General features: G+C 36.4%; 1 protein-coding gene across 4 annotated transcripts in view; it reads left to right on the top strand.

Moving 5' to 3' along the window:
- Nucleotides 1-25,229, top strand: part of PDE7A (phosphodiesterase 7A) — a 74,856-nt gene that overhangs the window by 27,017 nt on the left and 22,610 nt on the right. Inside the window, exons 1-3 of one of the 4 annotated variants that reach the window (XM_063169515.1) lie at nucleotides 5,993-6,117; nucleotides 12,777-12,837; nucleotides 19,967-20,050. In XM_063169515.1, coding sequence (XP_063025585.1) covers nucleotides 6,058-6,117; nucleotides 12,777-12,837; nucleotides 19,967-20,050 — 205 coding nt within the window. In that variant the 5' untranslated portion in view covers nucleotides 5,993-6,057. Of the gene's footprint in view, nucleotides 1-5,992; nucleotides 6,118-12,776; nucleotides 12,838-19,966; nucleotides 20,051-25,229 lie in introns of those variants that run through there. The other 3 variants (XM_063169505.1, XM_063169534.1, XM_063169525.1) reach the window with 3 other exon arrangements.

Genomic DNA, 25,229 nt, shown 5'->3' with positions numbered 1-25,229 from the left:
AAGTCTAACTTTACTGAGTGGATTGCAGTCTTGAGACCCTGATGGAACTTTGTCTTGTAACAATGGTACAGTTCTTCAACTCTTTGAAATCACGGATGAAGGTGTTTGTATTGAACTCTGAGCAGGTTGGCAGTACCTGCCAACAGGTGTGGGCAGATACTTGCTGCTGTAGACCAGTCCTGATTGAGCATCTGTACAACTGCTAATATGGTTCTCTGTTCAAGGTGATAAGACTCACTACCTCCAAGGGTTAAAAATTAATATTTCCGAAAAAGTAAATGACAAATACATGTGCTCAACTTTGTCCTTTTTCGTTCGTTTTTTTTTTGATTTGTTTCTTTAAAGAGGCTTTAAAAAAAGTGGTGTATAACTCCTTTCCAAAATCTCTTCTCTGGAGAAGAGCAGAAATCTTAGTTCTGTGAATTTAAGCAAAGTCCTAAAATGCCACAGTAAGCAAGCATCCTTTGAAAGCGTGTGTCTGAATAAATCAGAGGAGGAATACTGTATTGTAGAACTTCAGTTAATCTTGTGGTGATTTGTTTTACCTAAAACAATAAATTTCAGCGTCTCTATAGTTAAATGATCTAAATTGGATTGCTTGTCACTGAGACAGTTTATACCATATAACATTTTTTCTTATGAAAACACATCTAGTTAAAAAACGAAAGTTCATGATATGACAGAGGTAGTGAGAGTGTTCAAATTTGTATTGCAAAAGAATAATTTTAAAAAGAAGTAAACTGTTTAAAGGTGTTTAATCTATGTGAGGAAGTTAAAACAGTGTTTTTATACACCCCTCAACTATGATAGGTATGGTATTGCCTTTTTCAGTGTTGCATATCCATTTCTGTCAACCTGCAAAATCATATTGTTGAACAAATAAGAGGAAAGGTTTAAAACAGCCAACAGAAAAATGCAGTGTTTAATAATGTGCTTTTTTTGGACAAAGATTTATATGATTTCTTTATAAAATATAGACTACCTCTCATCCCTTCTAGAAATAAAGGACACAGCATGATCCTAATAGTTTTCTATTGCTATGTTGCAGTAGCAATAGAAAATTCGCAGAATGGTACTAAAATGCAAGTTGTTGACTTCTTTCATTCATTTGGATTGTATCTTTTCTAAGGGGGATTTCTTTCCTTTTCTATCTTATGAGGGCTGAAATGAAAGATTTCTAAAACTGAAAAGTGTTTCTTAAGGGTGTAATTTCTGCCCTCTGGATCTGTGGCTGTCCTTGACTTTGAAAGTTCATGTTTTGGAGTTCTCAGCCCTTGGTTTAAGATCAACCAGCCTTTTGAGTTTAGTTGCAACAAGTGAGGCAGTTGGAATGGTGATTAATATGTGGTTGTGAAGGTGATTTTTGCTAACTTTCTTAGATTTTCATGTTTGGTTATTGCTTGCTAGCTCATATGTAGCTTTGTTGATGAGTCATTGTCCCTGGAATTATTCAAAAGATGTGTAGATGTGGCATTTAGGGACATGGTTTAGTGGTGAACTTGGCAGTGCTGGGTTAGTGGTTGGACTTGATGATCCTAAAGGTCCTTAACAACCTAAATGATTCCATGATTTTGTTAATAAACAGCTGGAGTAGTTGGAATCTTGTACCTAGTTGCAATTTGGGCTAACATGGCAAATCTTTTAAATAAGAAGCTGAATTGGAAGTAAATTGCTTAGATAACATTTTAAAATAAGATGTGAATAGAAGTAGCATTTGTAAAAGTTGGTTATTGTGTATACGCTGTGAGATTCTATACGTTCTGCTCTCAGTATCTTATATCAGTATAAAAATAATGGTACATTTTCTTATTTTTTTCCCTTGAGAGCAGTGTTTAGTGGTTGGGTTGGGTTGCAGCAGTAGCTACCCACACTTGTTACAAGAATACTTACAGATTACCATTTAATTATTCTTTTTGAGTGAAGTCTGCTGGAGAAAGAGATTACACATGATATATAATGAGACAGGGAGAAAAGCAAAGAAAAGATGGAAATGAGTTGTGGGTTTTTTTCCACTGTGTGCTGATGAATCTGAAAATGATAGGCCTATTCCTGTACTGCCATTACATGCTGCTAACATAGGAAAGTTCCCAGACTGGTTCACAGCAAGTAATAGGTCAGTCAGGAGTGTATCCTAGAAATCAGTGTGCCACAGGCCTCTGTTCTGGAAGGGGGTGTTTGAAGGGCATAGGAGACTCCATGGAGATTTCTTTTCTGGGCCAGGTGTACAGGTGCAGGCACATGAAATCAGGTCATTCTGGCAAGTAGGAGTGATAAGCAACTTTATGCCTCCAACTGAGCGTAAAAACTCAGGTGGTGATGGAGATTGACAAAGCCCTGCTGTATTTAAAACAGAGCATCATTTGAGACCCAGCAGTGTATCTGAAATCTGGTGCTTTTGTTTCAGCTCTGGATTTCTTGTAGGTGTTACTGAAATGGTTTTTTTGGGGGTTAGAGCATTTAAAGGCACTTCTGCACAAACAGTAGTTACTAAGCTTTGTAAGGTAACCCTGAGCCATTCCTCAGGGCTTATGAAGCTCAGGAAAATAACTAAATACAGAAAACTATAGAAATAGATGGGTATTTAGAAATACACAAGTAAAATTGGGATCCTGTATGTGGTACTCCAAATAGCAGAGTATGTAATAGGAAATGATGGGTTTCCACATGGAGCCTTGCAGATCTCTAGGAGTGTATGTGGAAATAATTGGAGCCTTACAAATAATCATGGTGTGTTAATGGGGGAGCTATTTTGAATGGGTAGGGGCATGTCCCCTATGATGCCTGTTTCCCAATGAGAGCAAACTGGTGTCTTTGGCAAATTCCTTAGTGGAATCTTTGTAACAACTGTTTCAAGACCCCAGTTGCTTTCTGCTGTATTGATAATGCATGCTTGTCTTATCAGAAATAGCACAGAGAGGTTTGTTCAGTAAATGCAAAAATCGTAGCAAAACATGCCTTTGACTGCTTAGATGAATCTACATTGCTGCATATCATCAAGTCTACATTGATGCCATTGGGATATTTCTGTTTCTTTAGAAGTGGTAAGAGACATCAATTGTACATGTGAGCTGATGGTAAGGGGAGGGGAATAGGTAACAACTTGTATGTGAATGTTAGGTACTGTAAATCTTGCCTTACCAAAGGTGGTGTCTCCGCAGACATCAAGAAAATGGGTTTTAGAAAAACTGAAAAAGAATCTGTTAGAAAGCAGTAAAGAAAAAGAGAAGAAAGAAAATGAAACAGCATTAGCAACTTCCCCAATTAAAAAAAAAAACAAACCAAAAAAAACCAACAACCAAACAATGGCATCAGTCTCAGCTTCATCTTGAAACTAAGAAGCACACAAAAAAGAATAGATATCATACATGATATCTATTCTTTTTTGTGTGCTTCTTAGTTTCAAGATGAAGCTGAGACTGATGGTGGTGTCCACAGTTGAAGGGTCCCTGCAATCCCAAAGCTGAGGCAGTATAACAGGGAGTAGTTAGCACAGAGGGAATTTAGTATTACCGCATTTTTATGTAGTCTTCTACCTGCAGGTTTGCAGTACTTACTAATAACTTGGAATAATTTCTTCTTTGTAAAATGTAATCTCTTTTACATTCGCCTTGCTGTTGTTAGTGTGGTTATTCAAAGCAGCACTTTATCCAAAAGAAGCACTTTAGCTTCTGTGTTGATTTGTTAAACTTCTCACACAAAGCAGTGCACTTTCTGATCTTACTCTGTCTCCAATTCAAAATTGTATTACCAAAACAATCTTTTCATTTCCAAGCTGTAATTAAAACAAATAATGGTCTAGTGGTGCTTAACAAGCAGTCAAATACTTTTATTTCTGTGTTCTCATATTAAATTTATGCATGAGACAGTTTTAAGATAACTTTCAGTAAGAGAAGTCTTCTTAATTAAACCTCTTAATGGTGGAAGACAAAAGAGGAAAGGGTGATCACTTTGTATAGTTCTGTTTGCTAAGATAATGTATTTCTGAAATTGGTGGGAGAGTCTTGCTCCATGCACCTGAGGCAAGACTGTGCACACACTCCAAGAACATCTTCGTGTGTTTTGAGACAGGAAAACCAGATTTATCAGGGAGGATTACTAATAGTGGTGACAGAGAGGAAAGCTTGACATTTCAAAGAGTATAAGGCTATTTATGCTTGAGTTTTATTCAGAGGGGAGTTCAGTCTAGAAGCAAATCACCTCATTGTTCCTGTTTGCTGTGCTCATTTGATTGTTTTCTGGAGTGGTTTTGGTATGTGCTAACCAGGCTTCTTCCAAACGAAACTAAATCATTCACTCATTGTGTGCACCTAATGGGCCTGAAACCTCAATAAGGTTGTAGGGGTTCGATCAGTTACTGGATCATTTTTTGGCAGCTTTGAACCTCCTGTGGTAGGATCTGGTTCAGGAAGTTGGAGTAAATATGGCCTTCAAAAACAAATTAAAACTCCTGGGCTTCATATAGTCTAAGTGTAAAGATCTGAGCAGCAGGTGTGTTTTGATCTGCTCCAGTTGTGCCAAATTGTAATGCAAATATTGCCTGATGCCATTTATTGTAGGTTTGTTTTTTTAAAGAAACATCAGACTAGTGGTGATTAATTGTTAGGGTGTTTTAACCTTGTCAACTATTTGGAGGTGGTAATGTTTTTAAATTTATCTCTGTGACAGTTGGTATTTTATGTGGAACTTTACGGAGCTTTAGATAAGTGCAGCATTCATGAAGTGAGGTACCAAAAGGCCCATTCTGAATGTTCTTGCCTTTGGTTTTGATCTGACTGTTTTTCTGGGGCATGGGGACAGGGCAGAAGATAAATGTTTGGAGTGTAATGGTTCTGTAGGGATTCACAGGTTGTGCTGAGAACATGATTATAGCTTAAAAGACATCATAAATATCCGGAATCATGATATAAAATGACAAAGAGCTCTATCCCACTTAACAAATCTCCTTAATTTAGTAAACATCTGCTGTGGTGTGTGTTCCCTTTTCTTGTGGAAGGGAGGAAATTAGTTTCTTAATGTTAAAACTACTCCTTTGGTGATCTGAGCTAACTTTTGTGTTTTGAGCACATATTGGAATTGATTTCTTTGCCAAAAAAAAAAAAATAGGAAGAGCAGATTCTTCATATAAATTTGCTTTCAGTTATTCAGTGTCATCCTTTTAAACTCCTCATTTTCCTACACTGTTCTTTTTTCTCCCCCACTGTAGCTCCTTTTTTCCTAAGTATTTGAGATTTATTTGTATTTTTGAAATGAAACACTTGTCAGCTTAAAATGACAGAAATTAGAATGAATCTCAAGGCTGCACCAAGCATATAGGACTACTTTGCTGCACAACCAGCGTTCTTGGAGGAAGTTAGACTGCTTTCCAGCCCTGGGTAGGGCTGGGGAGGCTGTAGCCAGGTTCAACCCTTGGAGCAATAAATAAAAGCCCCATGCCAGTTCAGGCGTGAGTGTGAATGGCTAGTATGAAGGATGGCTTGGTATTTAGTGGACAAAAGAAGTTAGACAATGACAACTGGTTTGAACAATTACACATATTCTGTGCATTAACTTTCATTAACATTATTTATAGCACGTTGCTATAAAAGCAATTTTGAAATACGTTTTGAAGTTCAGTTCTTAGCAGTTCTCCAGGTGGCAGAGATAAAAGGAACTTGTGAATATCACAAGTGCTGGAATCTGCTGGAAACAGGCTCTTCATAGCATTTGAAGGCAAGGCAGTATCCTGACTTAGCTCGGGTGTTTTGACTACTGGAGTTTGATCCTATTGTGTGGCACACTTTGCTGTATTTAAAGATGATGACAGGATGTAATCACGGTTTTACATTTCCGCTGGCATTTCTGTGGGGTTTAGTAAGGTTTTACTAGTTGCCATGTCCTCTGCTTGTAAAACTTTCTTGTTGAGTCCGGCGTTGTTAGCGGGAGGAGCGGGGCAGAGCCCATTGCAGGGGCTGTCAGGTGACAGCTGCTGCCTGCCCTGTGCCTCGCTGCTGTGCCCTGCTGCCTTCGGCGCTGGCGGCCAGCGGGGGAGAGTATGCTTCGGCTCTTTGGGGTGATCCAATGGGAATTGCATTGATCTGGTGTTTAGCTCTGATCCTCATCAAATGGATTACTTCTAAGGTAGGCCATTTAAAAAAAAATGTTTTGGCTAACTGGCTTTATAAGTAGTCTGAGAGAAAACAAGTCATTAAGAACTTCACAAGCGCTTATTTTTCCTTTTTAAATCTAATCTGTTTTGGAAACATCATTTGCCATTTAAGATTGTGTTTCCTAAGTGTTCATACATGATTTTGTAGATCTTGACTTTTGCTTGCCTTGAAGTGGGAAGGAGTGTGTTTGTAGCAGTGCCAGTTAGGAGAGGAGAAAAAAGGGATCTGAAATGGCTTCAGAATGGCAGGAGTTGGCTTGCCTGTGTTACCAACAGATTTCCAGTTTTATAGCACCTTAAAGCCTTTGTGAAAATAAGGAAAAACAATTTTAAACATAGTGAGAATAATACAAATTAGTGTATTTTGCTTCCTGGACAGGATATCCTTTTTGTATTGTTGATTTCAGAGTTGCAGGAGTGGAAATACCAGTTTTGTTTGCTTATGTGAAATATCTACTTTACTTTGTAGCCTTTCTATTTGAGATCCCTGTGTTTTGCAAAATGCATGCTTATGTTAGGATTAAGTTTTTACTCTCTCATTCCAAAGAATGTAAGTATCCCCATAATGAATATTTGTGCTGGTAAATATAGGTGAGATTGGTGTCTGGAGATGAGACCAGGCTCTTTTCAGCATAGCTCACTGCAAGAAGGAAGAATAAATTTAAATGTTGCATTATGAAGGAGAGCCAGAATAATTGGAGAGAATTAAGGAAACTGAAAAAAAAAAACAAACCACAGAGTTCCTGCATTAATAGATCATTTTCTTTGTTATTGCTACTGATACACATTTCTAAAATTTTTGTACAATTAACAGGAGAATCTGAAGAAGCATGAACTTGAGTTTGTTGTGAAAACAAGCTTTGCCAGGCACCCATGCCTGTACTCTTCAGTCACTGCCAATAACGTGTTTCTAAATTTATTAAAAGCAAAAATGGTCAGGCTTAGTTGCTAGCACTTGTGACAACTTTTATCACATCAAGAAAGAGACCAGGATGCCCAGTGGATGTTCACTTGTGACTGTAGGCAGATTCTACAGATTTACAGCCTGTGTGCTAGACCAGTACATCATGTGCATTTTGCTGGTATATTGTTGAACTGCTGGCTTTTTGGAACTTGACATAAAAAACCTGTTCAAGGGTTATGTCTAATCCAGTTTGGTCAGAGATTGTTTTAAGGTGGGGAAAAAGAAAAATCCCAGGTAGCTGTCATAATACAGTTAGGCATAAAACTCCCTGCTATTTATGGTTGTGTTTCTGCATGTGCTAGTGGTTGTTTGTTTTAAAGAATTAGTGGTTTTGTGTTCATTCAATTACCTATTTTGCCATTGCCTTGATGCTATTCTGATTTAGTTTCCTTAGGCAATACCCCTGTGTATTACTGTCCTCACTTAAACCAATTGCTTGTGGGGTTTTTTTAAGTGTACATTCTTTCTGATCAATTGTCAAGGTTTTGTTTTGTATATTTTCAAGTCTTGATTTTTTTAATGTTGGTAAAGCTTTGGGTAAATTTTATGCCACATGATATATAACTGAGGTATATAAGAAAAAATAGCTTACAGATGCTTGTGAGATATATGTATCACTAACATTGATAACTATCAGTCAAATGATAGCTAAGTTTAAAAATGGTTGCCATCTGTCTTGGGAGGCGATCATGTGAAATAGCTTTATATGGAAGAAAATATTAAAATTATCACATTTGAATATTTGAAGGAAAGGTGGGGTTCCTACTGCTGATTAAATTTCAGAAAGGCAGTATGAATGATGTTTTCTTACTACTGGTAAACTTTCAGAGTAATGCTTTGAACTGCAGTGAAATTTTTAAATAGTAGTAGGACCATTTTGCAGTGGCTTACCTGAATTCATTGTCAATTTAAGTGCTTCTGAAGAGCATTTTTCTGTGCTTTAGTGAGTTAAAAACTTGATGGTGCTTTTTGGAAAACTGACTCTTAGCATGGATCTTTTAAATACTTGAAATAAGTCTAAGATATGTGACAGTCTTGCTTTTGAGATCTAATAATAGTTGGAGAAGTAAGGCCTTAATTAGTTTGTCATTCTCAAGACTTCTAGTTCATAAATGGTCTTATGATCTTAAATGCTTTCCAAGGGTGTATATTGGAGGTAGCATAACCAGTACATTGCAATTGGTATAACAACTTCTCCACACTTGTCTTCAGAGCAGTTGAGACAAATGCTCTGATAGTTCAGCAAAGAGCTTGGACTAGAAAGTCAGGTAGGTAAAAACACTTGCCTGTGTTGCTTTCTGTCCTGTCTTTTCTTTACCAGCTTCTGAATAAACAACTGAGTAGCAAAACGAGGGTCATGTAATCCATCAAAAAGTATGGATGGTTCTTTTGATGGGTGGTACTGAATTTTGAAGGCCAACAGCTCTAGCAGGTGTCGTTAGAGAGTGAGAACAGGAGTTGTTTTGCTAGACTGTCCACAAGCTGGCCCTTGCTGAAATGAAGTGCCCAGCAGTAATGCTGGTGCTCTGCTCTCAGCAAGATTGGGAAGTCTGGGATAAAACTGATACATCAATGGAAACATTTCTGTTTGACACAAACAGCAGCAGGTGCTCCGTTTCCAAGTGGTACATGCAAATGCTTGTGCTCCCAAGCATCACTGAAGCGGTTTCCCTTTGAAGATGTATCTGTGTGCTATTTTGGCACGTTGTTCCCATCGAGTGGCCTTTAATAACTTTTTATACTCTGTGAAAAGATATTCAGAGAGATCTGACTTAAATCTAAGTTCTGGTAGATACTCCCTTTGCATGTTTTTGCAGAGTCCTTGTATCAGTGTTGTTAGAGGATTAATGGATCTTCCAATTTAGTTTGAACTTCTTCCATTCACCTTCCACAAATATGTCTCAAAGGAGAAGAAAAAAGGAAACTTTTTGACTGTATCACCCTTCTAAAGAATAAATGATACTCTAATGTGAAACTGAAGTTAAGGGTGAGGCTTTGACAGTGGAAGTCCAGTATAAATTACCCTTCCCAGTCATCTTTCTGACGTCCATCTTCACGGCTGAAGCAATCAGCCCACCCAGGTCAGGTGGCTGTTCTGGTGCCAGGAAGGGAGCAGAGCAGTTGAGAACCTCAGGTAATCATTTGAGGAATTTGTTAAATCACTTAGGATCCAGCACATTCCCACCAACCAAGTTGTCCTTGTGCTTGCAAATGGAACCTGCCTAAACACAGACCCATGAGGGTTGTCTTGTCTTTGAGCACTAGTAATTCTGTCTGCTTGCTGGAATGGTGCTTACTTGTTTGATTTTTATGCAGAGGGTCAGTAATGCTGTTAACAGGTACAAATCTTCAGGTAGACAGAGAGGTGGTGCAGAGATTTAGAAATAAATTCTTATGCTAAATGAGTATACATATTGACAATAACATGACAACAAGTAATATTTTCTGATCCAAGGTCTCTGTAGGGTTATTCAGTGTATGCTATGGTTGTTTCAACTTTGTAAGTAAGGTATATTTTTAGGGTAAGTATGGTGTTGGTGTCTTGGTGTAGGCTACAGAGAATGGGCCTTTGATTAGCTGTGAGGAGGGTGGCATTTTTGGTCATCAACAAGGGTAAAATCCTGCTGATTAAGTTGTTTGAACAGTTTGGTGCTTGGCAATAACTTTAGTTCTTCAAGACATGTTTGTCTTTCCTCTTATGAATTTGCTGTCCGATCATATCGCAGGAAAAACGGAAGCATTAAATCTGATTTTTTTCCTTGCTGGGTTTAAGTACTGGAATCGACAATGTATCTTAAAGAACCCCACAGAGGGTATGTTAAATTACTTATCTCTTCCTTTTTCCTTGCATTTTTCTGGAGTACTGTAGGGGGTAGAATAACAAATGCACTGTCAGTGTTATTTGAAGTGGGAAAATAGGTGATGCACCACAGCCTGCAGGAGATGGTCTGTTACGTATTTGCAGGGTAAGCTGACACAAAGCAGTCTGTGTCTGGATGAGTGCAATATTATTTGTTTGCTTACCACAAGTTGCTAAAAAACCTCTGTACCATTAGCTTAGTCCTTTGTCTCTGACTGCCCACCACAGTGCTCAACTCTCTGTACCTCACTTACTTGCTTGGTCTAAAGATAAGAGATCTGACCACTCATTATCCCCCCCACCCCAACATCTGTTGGTGGAACTTGCTAATACATGTTTTCCTCTTACCTATTTTATTTAACAAATTTCAATGAATAAGTATCTTTGAGACCTCAGTCCTTTTAGCGGAATTAGCTGAAATTGTCCTGCTATTTGTGTAGTGTTGCTAGCGAAACTGATACAATAAATTGTCTCTATTTTTCCTTAGAGAACCAAACTTTCTAAGGTAATTTTATTAGATTTGATTGTTTCAAATATGTCCTTGAAGAGCAAAATCACTTGTCTATATGAGCAACTACTGTATGTTTTTAAAAATCTGTTTTGTATTTGATATCATACATGGATGCACTACTTTATACATACTGCTTTATCTAACAATATTTAATTTTAGGGAGCAAGTAATATTTTAGAATCAACATATCAAAAGGGTTTCTTTTTCAGTAAATTTTTGTATATTGTTTTCTTTCTTGCAGACTAATGCTCCAGTTGTATGTGAGTCTTGTAGCTGCATGTGTGCTTAGGTTTCTCCTGTATTAGATTACAGAACTGTATTGGACATGTCCAGAAATCTGTGATGGACAGGTGCAAATTGCAAGTTAGCACTAAATTACATCACTGATTGTGCCTAGTCGGTGATATGAAATGTTCCAGGCTATGGAAAATATATTTAGCTGAGATTTTCTGAAACTCAAAGGCAAGTTTAATGAAAAACATTGAAAATGTTAGTGAGAAATCAGCATCATTTTCTGGCTGAGTAGCTGTATTTCTACCTTTCCCATCGGAACAGGCATACTGCTGTGAGAAATGCTGTACAAACATATATTGAGAAATTATTAGCATGGTTTATGATCTTCCAAGAAAATATAGAACAAAGGCTGAGACAACATAAAAGTTCTGTACAGGGAGTTCTTCCTTGTAGTCTTTACAACAGCTTGGACCCCATTATTATTATTGGACCCCATTTGGAGCTAGGTGTTTTGGTCTCTTCTATAATTGCATATTAATCTTACTTTTGGAAAAAACTTCTACAACTTCAAGTGTAAGGTTTTAATTTTTGTTTTGGCATGAAAAATATTTAAAAGAATAAGTGTAACTTATGAGTTTGGAGTCTAAGCACATCACTTGTACAGATCATGGTGATTGAGGTTACTCATCTTTAGTCTGTCTTTGAGTTCATTTAGGTTGTTCTGTAGATAGATGCATATCAGCAGTTCTACCTTTTTGCTTTTCCATGTAATTTTTCTTTCCTTCATTTCCTTCAGAATTCTTCTCAATAGGCAACATTATTTTTTCTGTCCTGTTTCCTAACATGATTTGATTTCTTATCTTTTGAACTTGCACATTTTCAGGCTGTTGTGTGTCCCCGAGTTAGTGTTGTTCCTGATGTGTACATAGAAAAATGGATGATTGTGTTTGCCACCAGGCTGACTTTTATCTGAAGTTCTCAAAGGCATGTGGTGACTTGGTGGCATCAAGGACTTCACTGTCCTCAAAGTAAGAAAGAAGTGTGGTGTGCAGAGAAAGGTCATAGGAGTTTCTAATATGCACCTCCCACAAAAAATCTTATTTCTGTAAAGAAAAAATGGAGGTCTGCTTGTGGAGGTGATCCTCTCATCCTAGGATTAACAGGTAACATTAATGAAGGCCTTAGGAAGGGGCAGAAGATGGTCAAAGTACAATAAAGGCACGGTGTGAGGCTGGGTGCCAGGTGGAGTCATGCTTTGCAGACTGTGTGATGCCAGTGAGAAGAACATTGCTCCAGTTTTTCGCTGTTAGAGGTGAAGTTCACCACTTCATAGGGGACTTCCTGGATTGTAACTACCACAGTAGCTTAGTATGTATGACACATAATGTGTCCCATGTAGGTAAAAAATACAGTTTATGTGGGAGTATCTCAGTCTTGTGCATGGATAACTTAATGACTCTTCTGAACTTTTATAATCAAATTTGAAATACTACTTGCTGGCTTTCTCTGAAATGCCTTTATGCAGCTTACCTCAGTGATACCTTGCTTTGCCTACAGAAAATACAAGGTGGAATGAAAGTAGCATGTGGCATCCTAGGGCTGCAGTAATGGTGTAATTTCACTTATTACATCTCTTACCTTTAGAAGATGGAAATATCCCATAGCTAAAGGTAGATATATGAACCAGGAACTGCAAGTATTTGTTTCAATATGGTGTTCTAGAGGGCCATGAGGAGCACTTTCTTGTGTCTGCATAATCTCATTCTGTGTCTTTCCTATTGTGAGGAATGATTGAGGAACATTGGAAAGGAATATATGGGGGTGTTTTTAGCCACACTGATCTCGTATTTCATAATCTTTTCACTACCAATTCCTATCCTTCCTTTGTTCCCTCGTAAAGCAAAATCAGTCTATAAATATACTTGAAAAAGGCATTTTGCATGAAAGACACACAATTTCTAAAATTAATATTAAGAGTTAAAATGGAAATGGTTAATAATTTTCATTTCAATTTAAAAATTATTTTCTTCTAACTTGCTTAAAATACACTTTTTTTTTTCAGAGACGTGGAGCAATTTCCTATGACAGCTCAGATCAGACTGCGTTGTACATTCGTATGCTAGGTAAGCATACCATTTTCTATATTGCAACTTCCAACATTTATGATTGATTCAAATAAAAACTTTTTAATCTCTCTGTTGAATTGATAAACTTAGCATTCTCTTTCTCCTGGATAATATTTTGGTTAGAATCTCTACAAGAGTTTGGGTTCTTATATGTTGACTTGGGTTTTTTTTGGTTGTTTGCCTTTTTTAGTTTCTTTTTTCCTGAGTTGAACATTGTGTAGGATGTTTTACTCCTATATTGAAGAAAAAGGAAAGGTCTTATAATTAACCCAATGTGTTTGGTAGAAGTAAAGTTTTCTAAGTGACTCATGATTGATCTTTCTGTAATGGAATTTACCACCTCTGCCTTGTATCTTTCTAGTTAAAACTATAGCTTAGAGAACACTTATTGGAGAGTCATCACACATTCTTAAAAACTTCAGTACTGAGGCTATGAAATGTGCCAGGTGTTCTTGGAATAATGATGTGATTTTAAGCAATATTTTTGTTGTTAATCCTAAATGTGACTGGAGAAAGGAAAGGGTACTTGACAGGGCTGAGTAGTTCAGTCAACTTACTGAGGAGTGCGTCCAGAGTGGCAGGGAGATAAAGGGTAAAGCCCAGTTCAAACAAAAGAATGGTATTGGGAGGGGAAAGCATCCAGAGACCCTCTGTGGTAGTGAGTGCACAGAAGGACTTGAGGTCATTTGTTGAGAGGAGAAAGATGGAAGGCTCTTGCAGATCTGGCTGCCAGATTCAGTATTTCCCACACCTCTTCTGGAGGCTGCTGGTGGTGCAGATGGCATGGGGACTGTGTATGTGCTCTAAGTCTGTTCCACTGCTGTGTGATGCCACTTAATTTAGCCACCTTGAGCTATGAATCTGTGTTGAAATGGACTAGGAATGCTTGCATGATGTCTCACACAGCTCAATGAACACCAGCAGCTACTCATTACAAATTCTTAACCATCTCCAACTACATCAGCCAGAACATGTCATTTTATGCCCTGAGTCTTTTCAGTTTAGTTGTATATTGCACATGTTCAAGTCCCCAGAAATTCATAACTGCATTGTCTCTGAATTTAAACTTGTAAGCTATAGGCATGTGTGTATAAGAATTTATAGTCGTAACCTACATATGTAGGAATATATGGTCATATATACATATAAATTAAATTTTGACTAAGCAGCTTCACTGTTTTTTTCTGGTTATTTTGATTTTTTTACATTTGTGTAGCTGTTAATACTGTAGCACTGACTGTCTAATGAAGGGGTTTTGATCAGAGAATTTAATTACTTTGGGGATTTGTTTAGATGAGAACAGAAGATACTGGGTTCTAAATGTTTATTGAAAAAGCTGCTGGGTTGTTGTTGTTGTTGTAAATAGGTTTATTTTGTTTTCAGAACTTAAAATGAAGTAGTTAGGCCCATCATTTCTGCAGAAGGATTTGTGATAATGCTCAAGTAAATCTAGAGAGAAGCAAAACATGGTTTCCTCTAGTTTTTGATACGTACATATGACTGGAGAGAAAAATTTCATTTGTCTTGGAAAACTTCCACTATTCTCATAGGTAGAACTGGAAAATATTCAGAACATGATGTTAAGTAAATTAATTTTTCACTTGTACTCTCATTGAAAATAATTATTACATAATGAGATTGATGTTTGTTCTGAATAGTATAATTCTTGCTGGCATAATTCATTCATGCTGTTCTGCTATTCAGAAGCAGTAAATCTTTTAAAGGATTGACTTCCAACTTAGGTGGGGGAGGAGGGTAGTAACAAGCAAACAAAAAATTGCTTATGGCATGTTTGAATCATTGTTTGGTAAATTTGTGTTATTTTCTCACTTAATAGATATCACTTGGTTTATGCAAATCTTATCTGTACTATACTGTACAAGTTAGCAACTATTTACATAATTTTTTGTACTTGTAAATCGACTGTAAAAAAGACCAGCCTGAAAGCTGAACAGTTGCACTCATCAGTATGTAGAAACATTCATATTAGAGTAGATTCAAGGGTTAATATATTCTACTACAATTTTTTGCAAGAAATGTGAAGCATTGCTTTTCCTGCAGTATTATTAGATTTTTGTTTTTGTTCTATTTATCCTAGTGCACTTGAGCAAAATAATCTATAAGGAATCATCAGCTGTAACTTAATGGGAAGTTAGGCACAGTCATGAGCAGATTTGCCTTTTACTTGGTTGGTTTTATTCCATACTAATGGAATAAATGTATCTAGTAATAAAATGTACCTTGATAAGGTGTTTATCTCAGTAGACCAAAAATGTAAGGCCAAAACCATCTACAATAACTCCCTCTGCCTTTGTTGAGTTGTGCTGGCCATGAAGTTGCTTCATTCAATGTTTTCAGGTTGTTCCAATGGTAAATCCAATGGAAATTCATTTACACCAAGTAATTAGGAATTCCTGTGCTATGGCAGTGTGTCCAGGTTCAATTTAAAAGATCCTGTTTAGGAGTATGCAAAATAAAAAGCTCACTCCTAACTGCCTTCATCAGTGTGTCGATATAAACAGGCAGCGTTGACTGGAATGACTCATCTGTCATACCCCATTCCCAAAATATACACTAAGCCACTCCCGTGTGCCTTATTTACTGTTTTAAAATATAGATACAGATGCAGCATTGTAGAATTTTTCTTTTAAGACCTTGGAAAGGCTAAAACATCTGCATCACCGCAACCACTTTTCTCAGCAACTATGGGGAATTCTCAAAATATCTTGTAAGTGCTTCTGTGTAATCTTGATAGTTTTCTGATTTTTCTATTGCTTTTCTGGTTTCCTTTTCTTGTGCTTTATATTAACTGAAGGTTTTTCTACTGTGCATGGGGTAGAAAGTGTGGGACACTGACTGCTTGTATTGGTGAGCATGCACCTCTCAGCTACAATTGGAGCATTTATCTTCCTTTAGAGGTCTTGATCACTTCAAATAGGAAACATTGGACAAAAACTACTGTGTACTGTGCACACTTTTCTCTGGTAGTTTGTTTTTGTTTTCTGTTTGCTTTAATTCTGTCACATTCAGCTGACCTGTCATCTGTTTCTCCAACAAATTTAATAGGAATTTTAATCTGTGAAGTTATTAATTCTGTCTGAAAATCCTGCTCTTCACAACCTCTTGGCTTTGACTTGAATCCTTTACCTTGAGGTGGCTGTTGTAATTTCTGCTCCCAGCTGTCCTTCATGGTCTCTGAGGTTTCTGCCTCTGCTCTGGATGGCCTCAGCTCCCCAAGCAGCTGCTGCATTGTTGTTGTGCCACACTGCAGTGTTAGGGCAGCACCAAGTGTGTGCTGGGTAACCCTAACGCCCAGGGATGTCAGCTGTGGCATTTCAGCTGCCTCGTAAGTATCAGAGCTGTCCTTGTGGTGTGAGCAGGAATCTGAGACAGGGGCAGGAATTAAACAATCTATTTCAAGGTAAGTTTTGTTACAGCCCTGATTACTTTCCAGTTTTCAGTTATAGCTGCAAACCTCCCTCTTACATTCCTTCTTCCATGATTGATTTAGTCTTCAATTAAGTTTTTGCCAGTATGATCTTTGTCTTAAAAATGCAAGCGATCCTGATCATGCAGGACTATTCTGGAAAAAAAGTGTAGCTAAATACTCAGCCATCAGATATTGTATCATTTTTGTGCTCAGAATAAAGGTTGGAAAGGAAAGCTTCACATTTTTAAAATCTTTCTCTTGATTCTTTGGAATCAGCAAAACTCGCAAAGAGAGAAAAAAATTGTTCCTGGAAGTCCAGTATCATTAAGATGCTGGACTTGAATGTGTTCCATAGAGCTAACACAGGAATCTTTCCAGTGTGGCTGAAAGTGGCTGAAGAGATACTTCAGATAAAAACTGTCAGTCAGCTTGCTGCCCTCCCCCAAGGAAATTTACCTATAAGCAAACTGCAGGATCTGATGGCTTAAAAAGATTGTGTAAGCATTTCAATATGTTTGTAAGGGTCTAAATAAAGAAATGTTATTCATAAGTTCTTTTGTTTTAGGTTTGAATTTTAATTGTCTTTTGGCTACTGTAATAATGGTTGGCTCTGAGGTTGGACTTCTGTTGCTGTTTGAAGGAATTATGTAACAGTGTCCTTTTGATTGATAAAAGTAATCTCAAATCTGAGATATCTTCTGCTTTTTTGTGAAGTTCTCTGTGAAGATAAACATATTTCTTAAAATTAAATTCTGCATAACTTCACAGTCACAGGATTGCAAAACACTTGTGCAGGATTTCCCAAGCAAATTGATATGAACATGTTATGTTGTGTGAAGGTACAATGAAGTGGGTGCATTTGGGATCCATTAATCTTCTGCAGGTTACATTAACCAAAGAGTGAATGCCTAATGATGATCCCGTATTTCTGGATGTTTTGGAACTAACTATACATATGCACTAGAGATTAGTTTCACTGTGCCAATAGCACATTATTTCATAATGTGCTGCCAGTTATCCCTTTTTTTACTTCTGTTTATTTAGAAACTTCAGATGGATGTATGGTATCAGAAAATTCCACTTGTACCAATATTTTTCAAGTACATTTATGGTCTGAAATCTTGAAAAATGCAGCAGTTCTGTACCATGATAATGGAGGCATCTCTTTTGCTTTCGTTTTGGCACGAGGGAATTTTCTGCTTTGTTTGCTGTAATGAATTCCAGTCTTGTAGAAGGGGTATGTTTTTCCAGAATAAATCCAGTTGTATTCTAAAAAAAATAATCAATGTTGAGATATTGTTCTTCTTTTTTTAATCGCTTCTTCTACCATGATTAGGGAGAGAGAATTTTGTTCAATCACTATATAATGAAAAATATTTACCTTCCTTGCTGGGAATTCCTCATTTTATATATATGCAAGTAAATACAATTATTTTAGCTTTTTCTTATTACAGCTGCCTTTTTCTTAGTTTGCCATGTGCATTTTTAGTATACAATTCCTTCTTTGGCTAAATACTCCTGTAAATAAATATTCAGATCATTCCTGTTTAAAGTAATGTAGTCAGTTGCACTTCTTCATTTTACTTGCAGAGAGTTTTTCTTGCTTTCCTCCCTAAAGTTCTCAACATTGCAGGCATTTCAAGGGTACCAAGGATACTATTATTTGTGTTGTTAGTCTATGCTGTTAATCAAGGGTAGTAAATGAAAAAGAACAAAGTTATTGTTCTTTGCAGAATAAGTATTGTTATTTGCAGAATTCCATATTGGTCTTCAGGTATTTTTCTGTAAATTTTTTCTATTTTTGACACTTAAATTGTTTGCCACAACCTAGTCATACACTGTCTGAAACTATTTGCTGATTGGTACTGTGGTTTGTAAATTTTAAAAGTAAAAATCTGCATTTAAAACTAAAAATAAATCACAAAAGCTGTATCACTTTTTCTGTAAAAAATTAGCTTCACTAAAAAACCTCTTTTATTTTCTTTTAATTTAGCTGGTGAACTCATTCACACAGCTGTAGCTATGCCTGATTACCCAGATAAATATGAGTGAAAGGTAATGAAAGTCGAATTTTCCTCCATGCACACTGTTATTTTCATATACAGCTACTAATGCATTTGCCCCTTCTCTTCCAAAGTTTCCTCTCTTTTTCATTTTTGTTAATTTATTTTGTAAATAAAATTCACCAGTTGCTTGTGCCTAACAGAAGAGTTCTACAATTTGCTGCCTCTGTATTGCCTGGAAGGAAACAAGTCTCTTGCACTCTGCTCAAATGAATGCTTGAAGCCTTTATAAGTAATATATTGTAAGTGGTCTGAAAATTAATACTTGGAGATAGTATTTGGGTTGCTTTCCCTTGCAGCTCAGTTATGGTTTTCAGTTAAAATAAAAAAGGATTAATAACTGAAGGGCACATGTATTTACTATATTTTTACTGATGTGTAAACTTTAGGGGAGCCCTGGGCCTGCTTACCATTTTGTGGTCCTTCCAGCATGCCTCACAAGATAACATTCATGTAAAGTGCATCACTGTAGATGTGTCAGTGTTTATAGATATGTATCTCTAGAAAGATACCTGTTAGGTATTTAAAAGCATATTAACTGAAGTGTAAGTCAGTACCTTTAGCTATTTTCTGATAAGTTGACTGCTTCAGCGTTACACATTGCAGGTTAGAAAAGAAAAAATGGAAAAAAATGCTCTTAAGATGCCTCTGACTTGATGAAAAATAAATAGCTGTATTTTTATTTAGTTCTTATAAACTAAATCATAGTGCTTTTTTGTTAATTACTTATTTTGGTTTCATGTGGGAAGTGCTGTGTTTGAAGTGAGGTGAATACAACACTTGATAGATTCTCATAATTAGAAACCACAACATTTGCACATCTTAAATTTATCTTTGTTAGAGTTTGAGGAGGGAAACAGTATTGCATTTGATTCTCGAAGATTTCTCCAAATTTGTAATTACAAAAGGATTTTAAGTGAAAGTTTTTAATGCAGGTGAACTGCTTATATTAATACATACAACTATCTAATGAAAGAATACTGATCAGCTTTCAGTTGGTAAAATGCATAAGTAGAAATCAAGTAGCATGCTAAAAGATTGAGGTTGAAGCTAATTACAGTGCAAAATAGTTTGATCAAATTTTAATACTGAGTTTTGGTATTTTAATAGGCTCTTGTGTAATATTCAAACAGCTGAGCGCAAGTAAGTAAATGCTAGTGGGAAAATATTTTATAATATAAAACCATATTGTAACTAGCTTCTTTGCTAAAAGCTACCATTTCTAGAAGTTGAATCTTTTTTGTATTCTACAAAATGTTATTGTTGTATGTGTGTTACTGAGGAACAAATCAACTTTAAATGTTCTTGTTTTCTGTCATATTAAGGTGCATTTTTACCATACTGGTGTAGCAAGCTCTTCCTAATTTCATCTGAATGCTTATCACATGCTTCTGGCAACGTATGCTTAGGCAGGAGAGATTTTGGCAAGAAAGCATGTGATTGCATGTTTAACAAGTCTTCAAACTTTGTTTTGAATTTCACCTTTAAAACAAACAGCATTGAAGTAGGCCTATTGTTTGAATTACTCTCCTCCATTAAGAACATGAATCTTTACCCCTCCAGGCTATGTTCATTTGCATTTTATCTCTGCCACTCTTCCACACTTTTATTTCACTCTTGACCCTGTTTCTAGGAGATGTGCGAGTAAGAAGTCGGGCAGGATTTGAAACAGAGAGAAGAGGTTCTCATCCATACATTGATTTCCGTATTTTTCACTGTAAGTATTTAAAAGCAGATAAATGACAAATAAACAAAGGCCTCCATCAATTTTAACAACTGAGCCTCTAAAGTAAAGTTAGCAGCTCTTACAGCAAAACGATTTTTTTTATACTTCTGAGGAAAATCTTTCATTCTAGCTCATTACCAAAAATAGAAGAGGAATATCTTCACTACTAAATATTTTTTTTTTAAAAATTATAATTTTAAACTCATTGAATTTAGACCTGAATCCATATGGAAATGAAGATGTATCTTCTAAACAGCTACTGATGTGTGTGCTGTGTGCTTACTTGGCAGACACAATCTGTTGAGGAGAATACTTTTCTGTTTTTGTAAAGCACTAGAAAGGCCCTGTCCAGGATGACGCTTGAACAGGATTACAGTAATATCAATATTCTTGACGTCATCATAATGAATGAACATTTACATCTACTCAGGTGTGTAGCTAGGCCTTAAATTTTTGTACAGAGACAGATCTTAAATAAAAATTGAAGTTTTAGGAGAAAGTGGCAGCCTAAATTTTTTTGATTATGTGTTTGAGAAATCTTTTATTTTTTCAGAAGTGTTACAAGAAGAATATTTTTGTAGAGAAAAAAGTTATATTATCCATCCATATTATTACAACTAAATTTGTCAGTAGTTGTTGTAATATAAAATTTTGACACCACCAAACCAATATGCAGCAAAAGTGCAGGGGATCTGAGTCTTAATTAAATTATGCCAATAATTAAGGTACTGTCATAAAGGATCTATACCAGCATTGTATCAGCACAATTCCAAGTATTCTGAATGCAATGGAGAGATTCAGTAAAGCCGATTTCATGGTAGTAAGTGTGGTTGTTGTAATTACTTTATTCATAAAAATGAGTGGCAGAAACTGGTCTTATACTCTGATCTTAACTGAAGTTATAATTTTTAAAAGTAGATAATTTCTAAAACTCTTAAACTCTTAGTTTTGTTCAAAAGTTTCATAAAAATAGGTGAGAAAACAAAGTTTGAAGAGTGTGCTATGTAGATTTTTTTCAATACAGAGGATAAGAGTTTCATCTCAAGTCCTGATTGAGTATAATAAATTCTCTGCAGAAATAGCATGCAATTTATGAAGTATTGTAATTGTCTTTTTGTGTGTATATATATATATGTAGCATTTCATGCTGATATAGGAAATGCTAACAAGTATTAAAATAACTGCCTGTTAAAAGGCAGTCATATGATATTATTGCTGTTGTCAGATTAACTGGTTTTTATGGTCCTCATCACACTGTTTCTTTCCATCCTCATGATTGTGCATCAGGCAGATCATGACTAGTCTGTAAAAGAACTTTCACACCCTTTCTCCTTGCCCCTACTTGTTGAGACACAGCCACCAGCTTTTAGCAACATCACCTGTGGTGTTTAATGACAGCAAAAAATATTGCTAGGAGGGCCAAAAAGTTCTTTGGCTTTACCTTCCCATGCAGGTCAGTTCGTCTGTTAGTTTTCAGAGTTGTCATATTATAGTCAGATTTTTTTTGCACTTCAGGACTGTAGTTTGTTGAAAAGGTGCTCTGACTTCCAGGCTCCTGCCACATTGTGGAGTTTCTTTCAAAGTCAAGAATTCCACACAATCTCTCCCCATATTAGTAGGTTATCTAGTAATTTGCATAAATGTGGGATTCTTTTTTATCCCTAAAATGTTTTTTTTCCCCTCTCTGCAATGCTAATTTATTCCTGATCAGTGTTTCCTTAATTGTTTTAAGTCAAAGAGATTTAGTAATGCACTATGAGACTGCCAGTAGAGAGAAGTTGCAGGAATCAGACTTGACCTAATTTTTAGGATATTCTTCCTGCCCGTTCCCCTGCCCTCTCCTGGTTACTTCAGAAGGAGTTGATTCTGCCACACAGAGGTACATGACTGAAAAATACCCATTTGAGCGATAACTTGTGAGAGGAGTCAGCCAGCTCTTCTTTCCTTGGGGCAAATACTGAACTGGAAAGGGTCTCTTTAGCTGAAGCAGACTAAACCATCTGAATGTTGCTTTTTTTTTTCTCCCCACCACAGCTGCTCCTGAACATCAGTAATGCATGGACATGCTTCCTCCATTTGTGTTTGTGTAGTTTCACTGTAACTTCCTTGTACTATCCACTATCAATATTCTGTGGTTCTAAATTGTTTGCAATGGTCATTGCTTATGTGTTTTGCAGAGGATTTATGTAGTTGCTGTCAGTCACAGCGCTGACTGTGACTGACAGCATTAGTGCTGTTCTGTGTTTTGCTTAGCTAACTTTGGTTGTTCAGCATTGTTTTCTTTTTCTGTCAATGATGTTTTGAGAAGAGTTTGAATATCTTTCAGGAGGGGTAGCTAATAATATGCTGACCAGTCTCTTCTCTAATATTTATTGATAGGCTCTTAACCCTGTATTTTACTGATAGGTTGGAAGAGTAGTGAATTTTAAATGCATTGCTTAGCTTCATAACACTATTTGAACTCACAGCTTCAACGAGTCTTGCCAAAGTAAAGTTTGTCAGCACTTATTTCTGAAGATCACTTCTATATCTTCTTAGGCATTATTAGCTCAGCCTCTGTATTTCATCCCAAAATTCTGTAACTGATACGTGAATATTCAAGTTTCTAACCTGTCTAGAAGTATTCTCAACAGTAACTTTTAGAAAGTTTGATTTTAGGAGGATGGTTGGAAAAATACTGTTGTTGTTAGGACAGTGGAATGGGAGTAATATCTGAGCTTTATTAAATGCAGGATTTCACTGATGATTAAGCTAACTTTGTTTGATGGTAGTTTTCCTAATACATTATCTGTTATTCCAGCAGTCTCCTTTTTATAGGTAATTGCAGGAACTACCAAGAAGAATAGCTTAATACATTTTTGTTTTAACAACACTGCTTCCTGGTGAACGGGCAAAGTGAGGATTATATTCTTCTTGTTGGTTGGCAGCTGGTTAATGTTATCAGTTATCAGCTTTTCTGTTACTGTGTTCTGTTGGTTATGCCTGTGTGGGACCATGGGCATAACATCAAGATGGCATCTTAAATCCACCATTTCTGGAAAGGAGAGAGCAGCCAACTTTATTCCTCTGAATTTCTTCCTCAACTTTCTTCCTCTGAATTCACTATTGCACAGTAAAATGCATACACTATAATGTTTTATTGTAGTGACTGTAGAACATTGGATCTACTTTTCACTCCATGAGAAACAAGAAGGGAGTGTTGCAGTTTGCTGTGAGAATGCAGCGTGTACTGTTTGGTTTTCAGGGAAGCTATTGAAGAAGTGATTGCAGTGGTTATAATCACTCTTACTGTCTTCTGGTTTACCAATAGGCTACGGTTTACATGAATACTTCAAAATTTTCTTTACGTTGCTTGAGACATCATATCCAGTAATTCAGTCTTCAATGTTGTCAGAATATGTTGATAAAAGCTAATGTGAAACAAAATCTTTGATAGAAGAATTGGTGACAAGATAAAAATATTCCTTTTTTTCAGAAAGAGTAAACCAGCAATAAAGTTGTAGACTTTGTTTTCTTGCTATTGAGAGGTTGTCAGTAGTGTCTATTTTTTTATATATGTATGTATGTATGTATACACACTACCCGTAAGAAATTTTGATTGTTGGAGGTGTTCCTAGCATGCACAAAGAAAGACATATATAATGTGCCCTAATCACTCTCTGTTTCTCCTGAAAAAAAACCCCAAAGAGTGAGTGTACACAGTGATATGTACATTATGTTATAGTAAGGAAGTGAAGCCAAAATGAATGAAGATCAAATAAATAATTAAGATAACAAAAAGCTATTGAGAAATGTCATATGCAGATACAGCTGAAATTAAGGCTTTTAAGCTTCCTTTTAGGAAAGGGTTGTTGGATATAGTCTGGAGGAACCACATAGAAAAATGAATATTTTGATTTTGCAGAGAAGAAACCTGGTTTTCTTATTGTTTTTCCTGTTGTGCTTGGCCTAGAATAAGTAAGATCTTGTCAAAAAGGTTTTTAGAATTCTCTTGTGCCAGTCTTATCTGAGCATGCTTCTATGGGGGGATGATGATGTTGCCACTACATGGGGCTCTGTTTTGTGTTTTATAGATAACCAAATCTGTCACATCTGCGAGTTAAAATATCTTAGAAAGAAGAAGGGATTTTGAATTAGTCAGTATGTGTTTGGTAACATTCAGGAATGCTCAATTTTGAAGAAAATAATCACTTGCATACAGAATAATGGTACAGTATAAGACTTCATTGAGACTTAGATGATTCTCCTTAGCTGTGTATGGAGCCTTTTAACGGGGAAATGGAAAGAAAGGAAGAGATGTTTTATAGGTGATGGATAAATCTAATTCTCTTCCTTGAGAGTGCAAATACATGATGAAATTCCAGAGTTTACCTTTTTTTTACAACCTTCAGACTGTTTACTTGGAAATTACCATTTGTGGATTGTATTATAAGCTATTCTGAGGTCTGGCAAAAATGTCAGCATGTGCTGTTTCAAGGATGTTTTTAACTTTCTGGTTCTTAGCTCATGAACCATTTGAAAATGTTTACCTTGAACAGTGAGTTTAGACTTCCCTTGGCTGAGATTCCAGAATTCAAAGAGACGAGTGCAAATCCAAATTGATTGCCTGAAACAATTTGAAAAATCTTTGTGTAGCAGCAGCTAATGATGCGTTTGGTGATGCCATCAAAAGATTGAGATAAACTAAGCAGAGTCCAGATTCATTTCAATGCCCTTTTTTTGTTTCAGAAAATAGAGGAATTACCTATTTGGTTATGTTTAACAGGCATTATCTGTCTTGTTCAGCAGTCCTCTGTGAAGAAGGGTGAGTTTCACAATGAGTAAAGTAATGCAGGAAGATTTATGTGATCACAGCTTGAAGTATTTGTTGCCTTTTGAAAATACCATCACTGAGGAGTAAAAAGCTTGCACTTGAGAGATTACTTCAAAAACTGCCTTTCTGTGAATGATGCAATACTAAATTTGTCTTCTAATTATTCACAATCCAGATTATTCCAGTAAATTGTGTTCTGTAATATGAGAGAAATTTTGACTTTGATTTAGGTTGGAGAATGCAGTTACACAAGGGGAAATCAGAAAATGCTTCAGATACAGTTGTATTGGCCAAATGAAAAGAGTGAGCTTGAAGTGAACTTGGTTAAGGAAGATGTGGAGATAAAAAGTTTTAATT

This window comes from Melospiza melodia, chromosome 1 (assembly GCF_035770615.1).
Source record: "Melospiza melodia melodia isolate bMelMel2 chromosome 1, bMelMel2.pri, whole genome shotgun sequence".
Taxonomy (NCBI): domain Eukaryota; kingdom Metazoa; phylum Chordata; class Aves; order Passeriformes; family Passerellidae; genus Melospiza; species Melospiza melodia.
The sequence above is the reverse complement of the archived record's forward strand: the minus strand, read 5'-3'. Positions and strand labels throughout refer to the sequence as shown.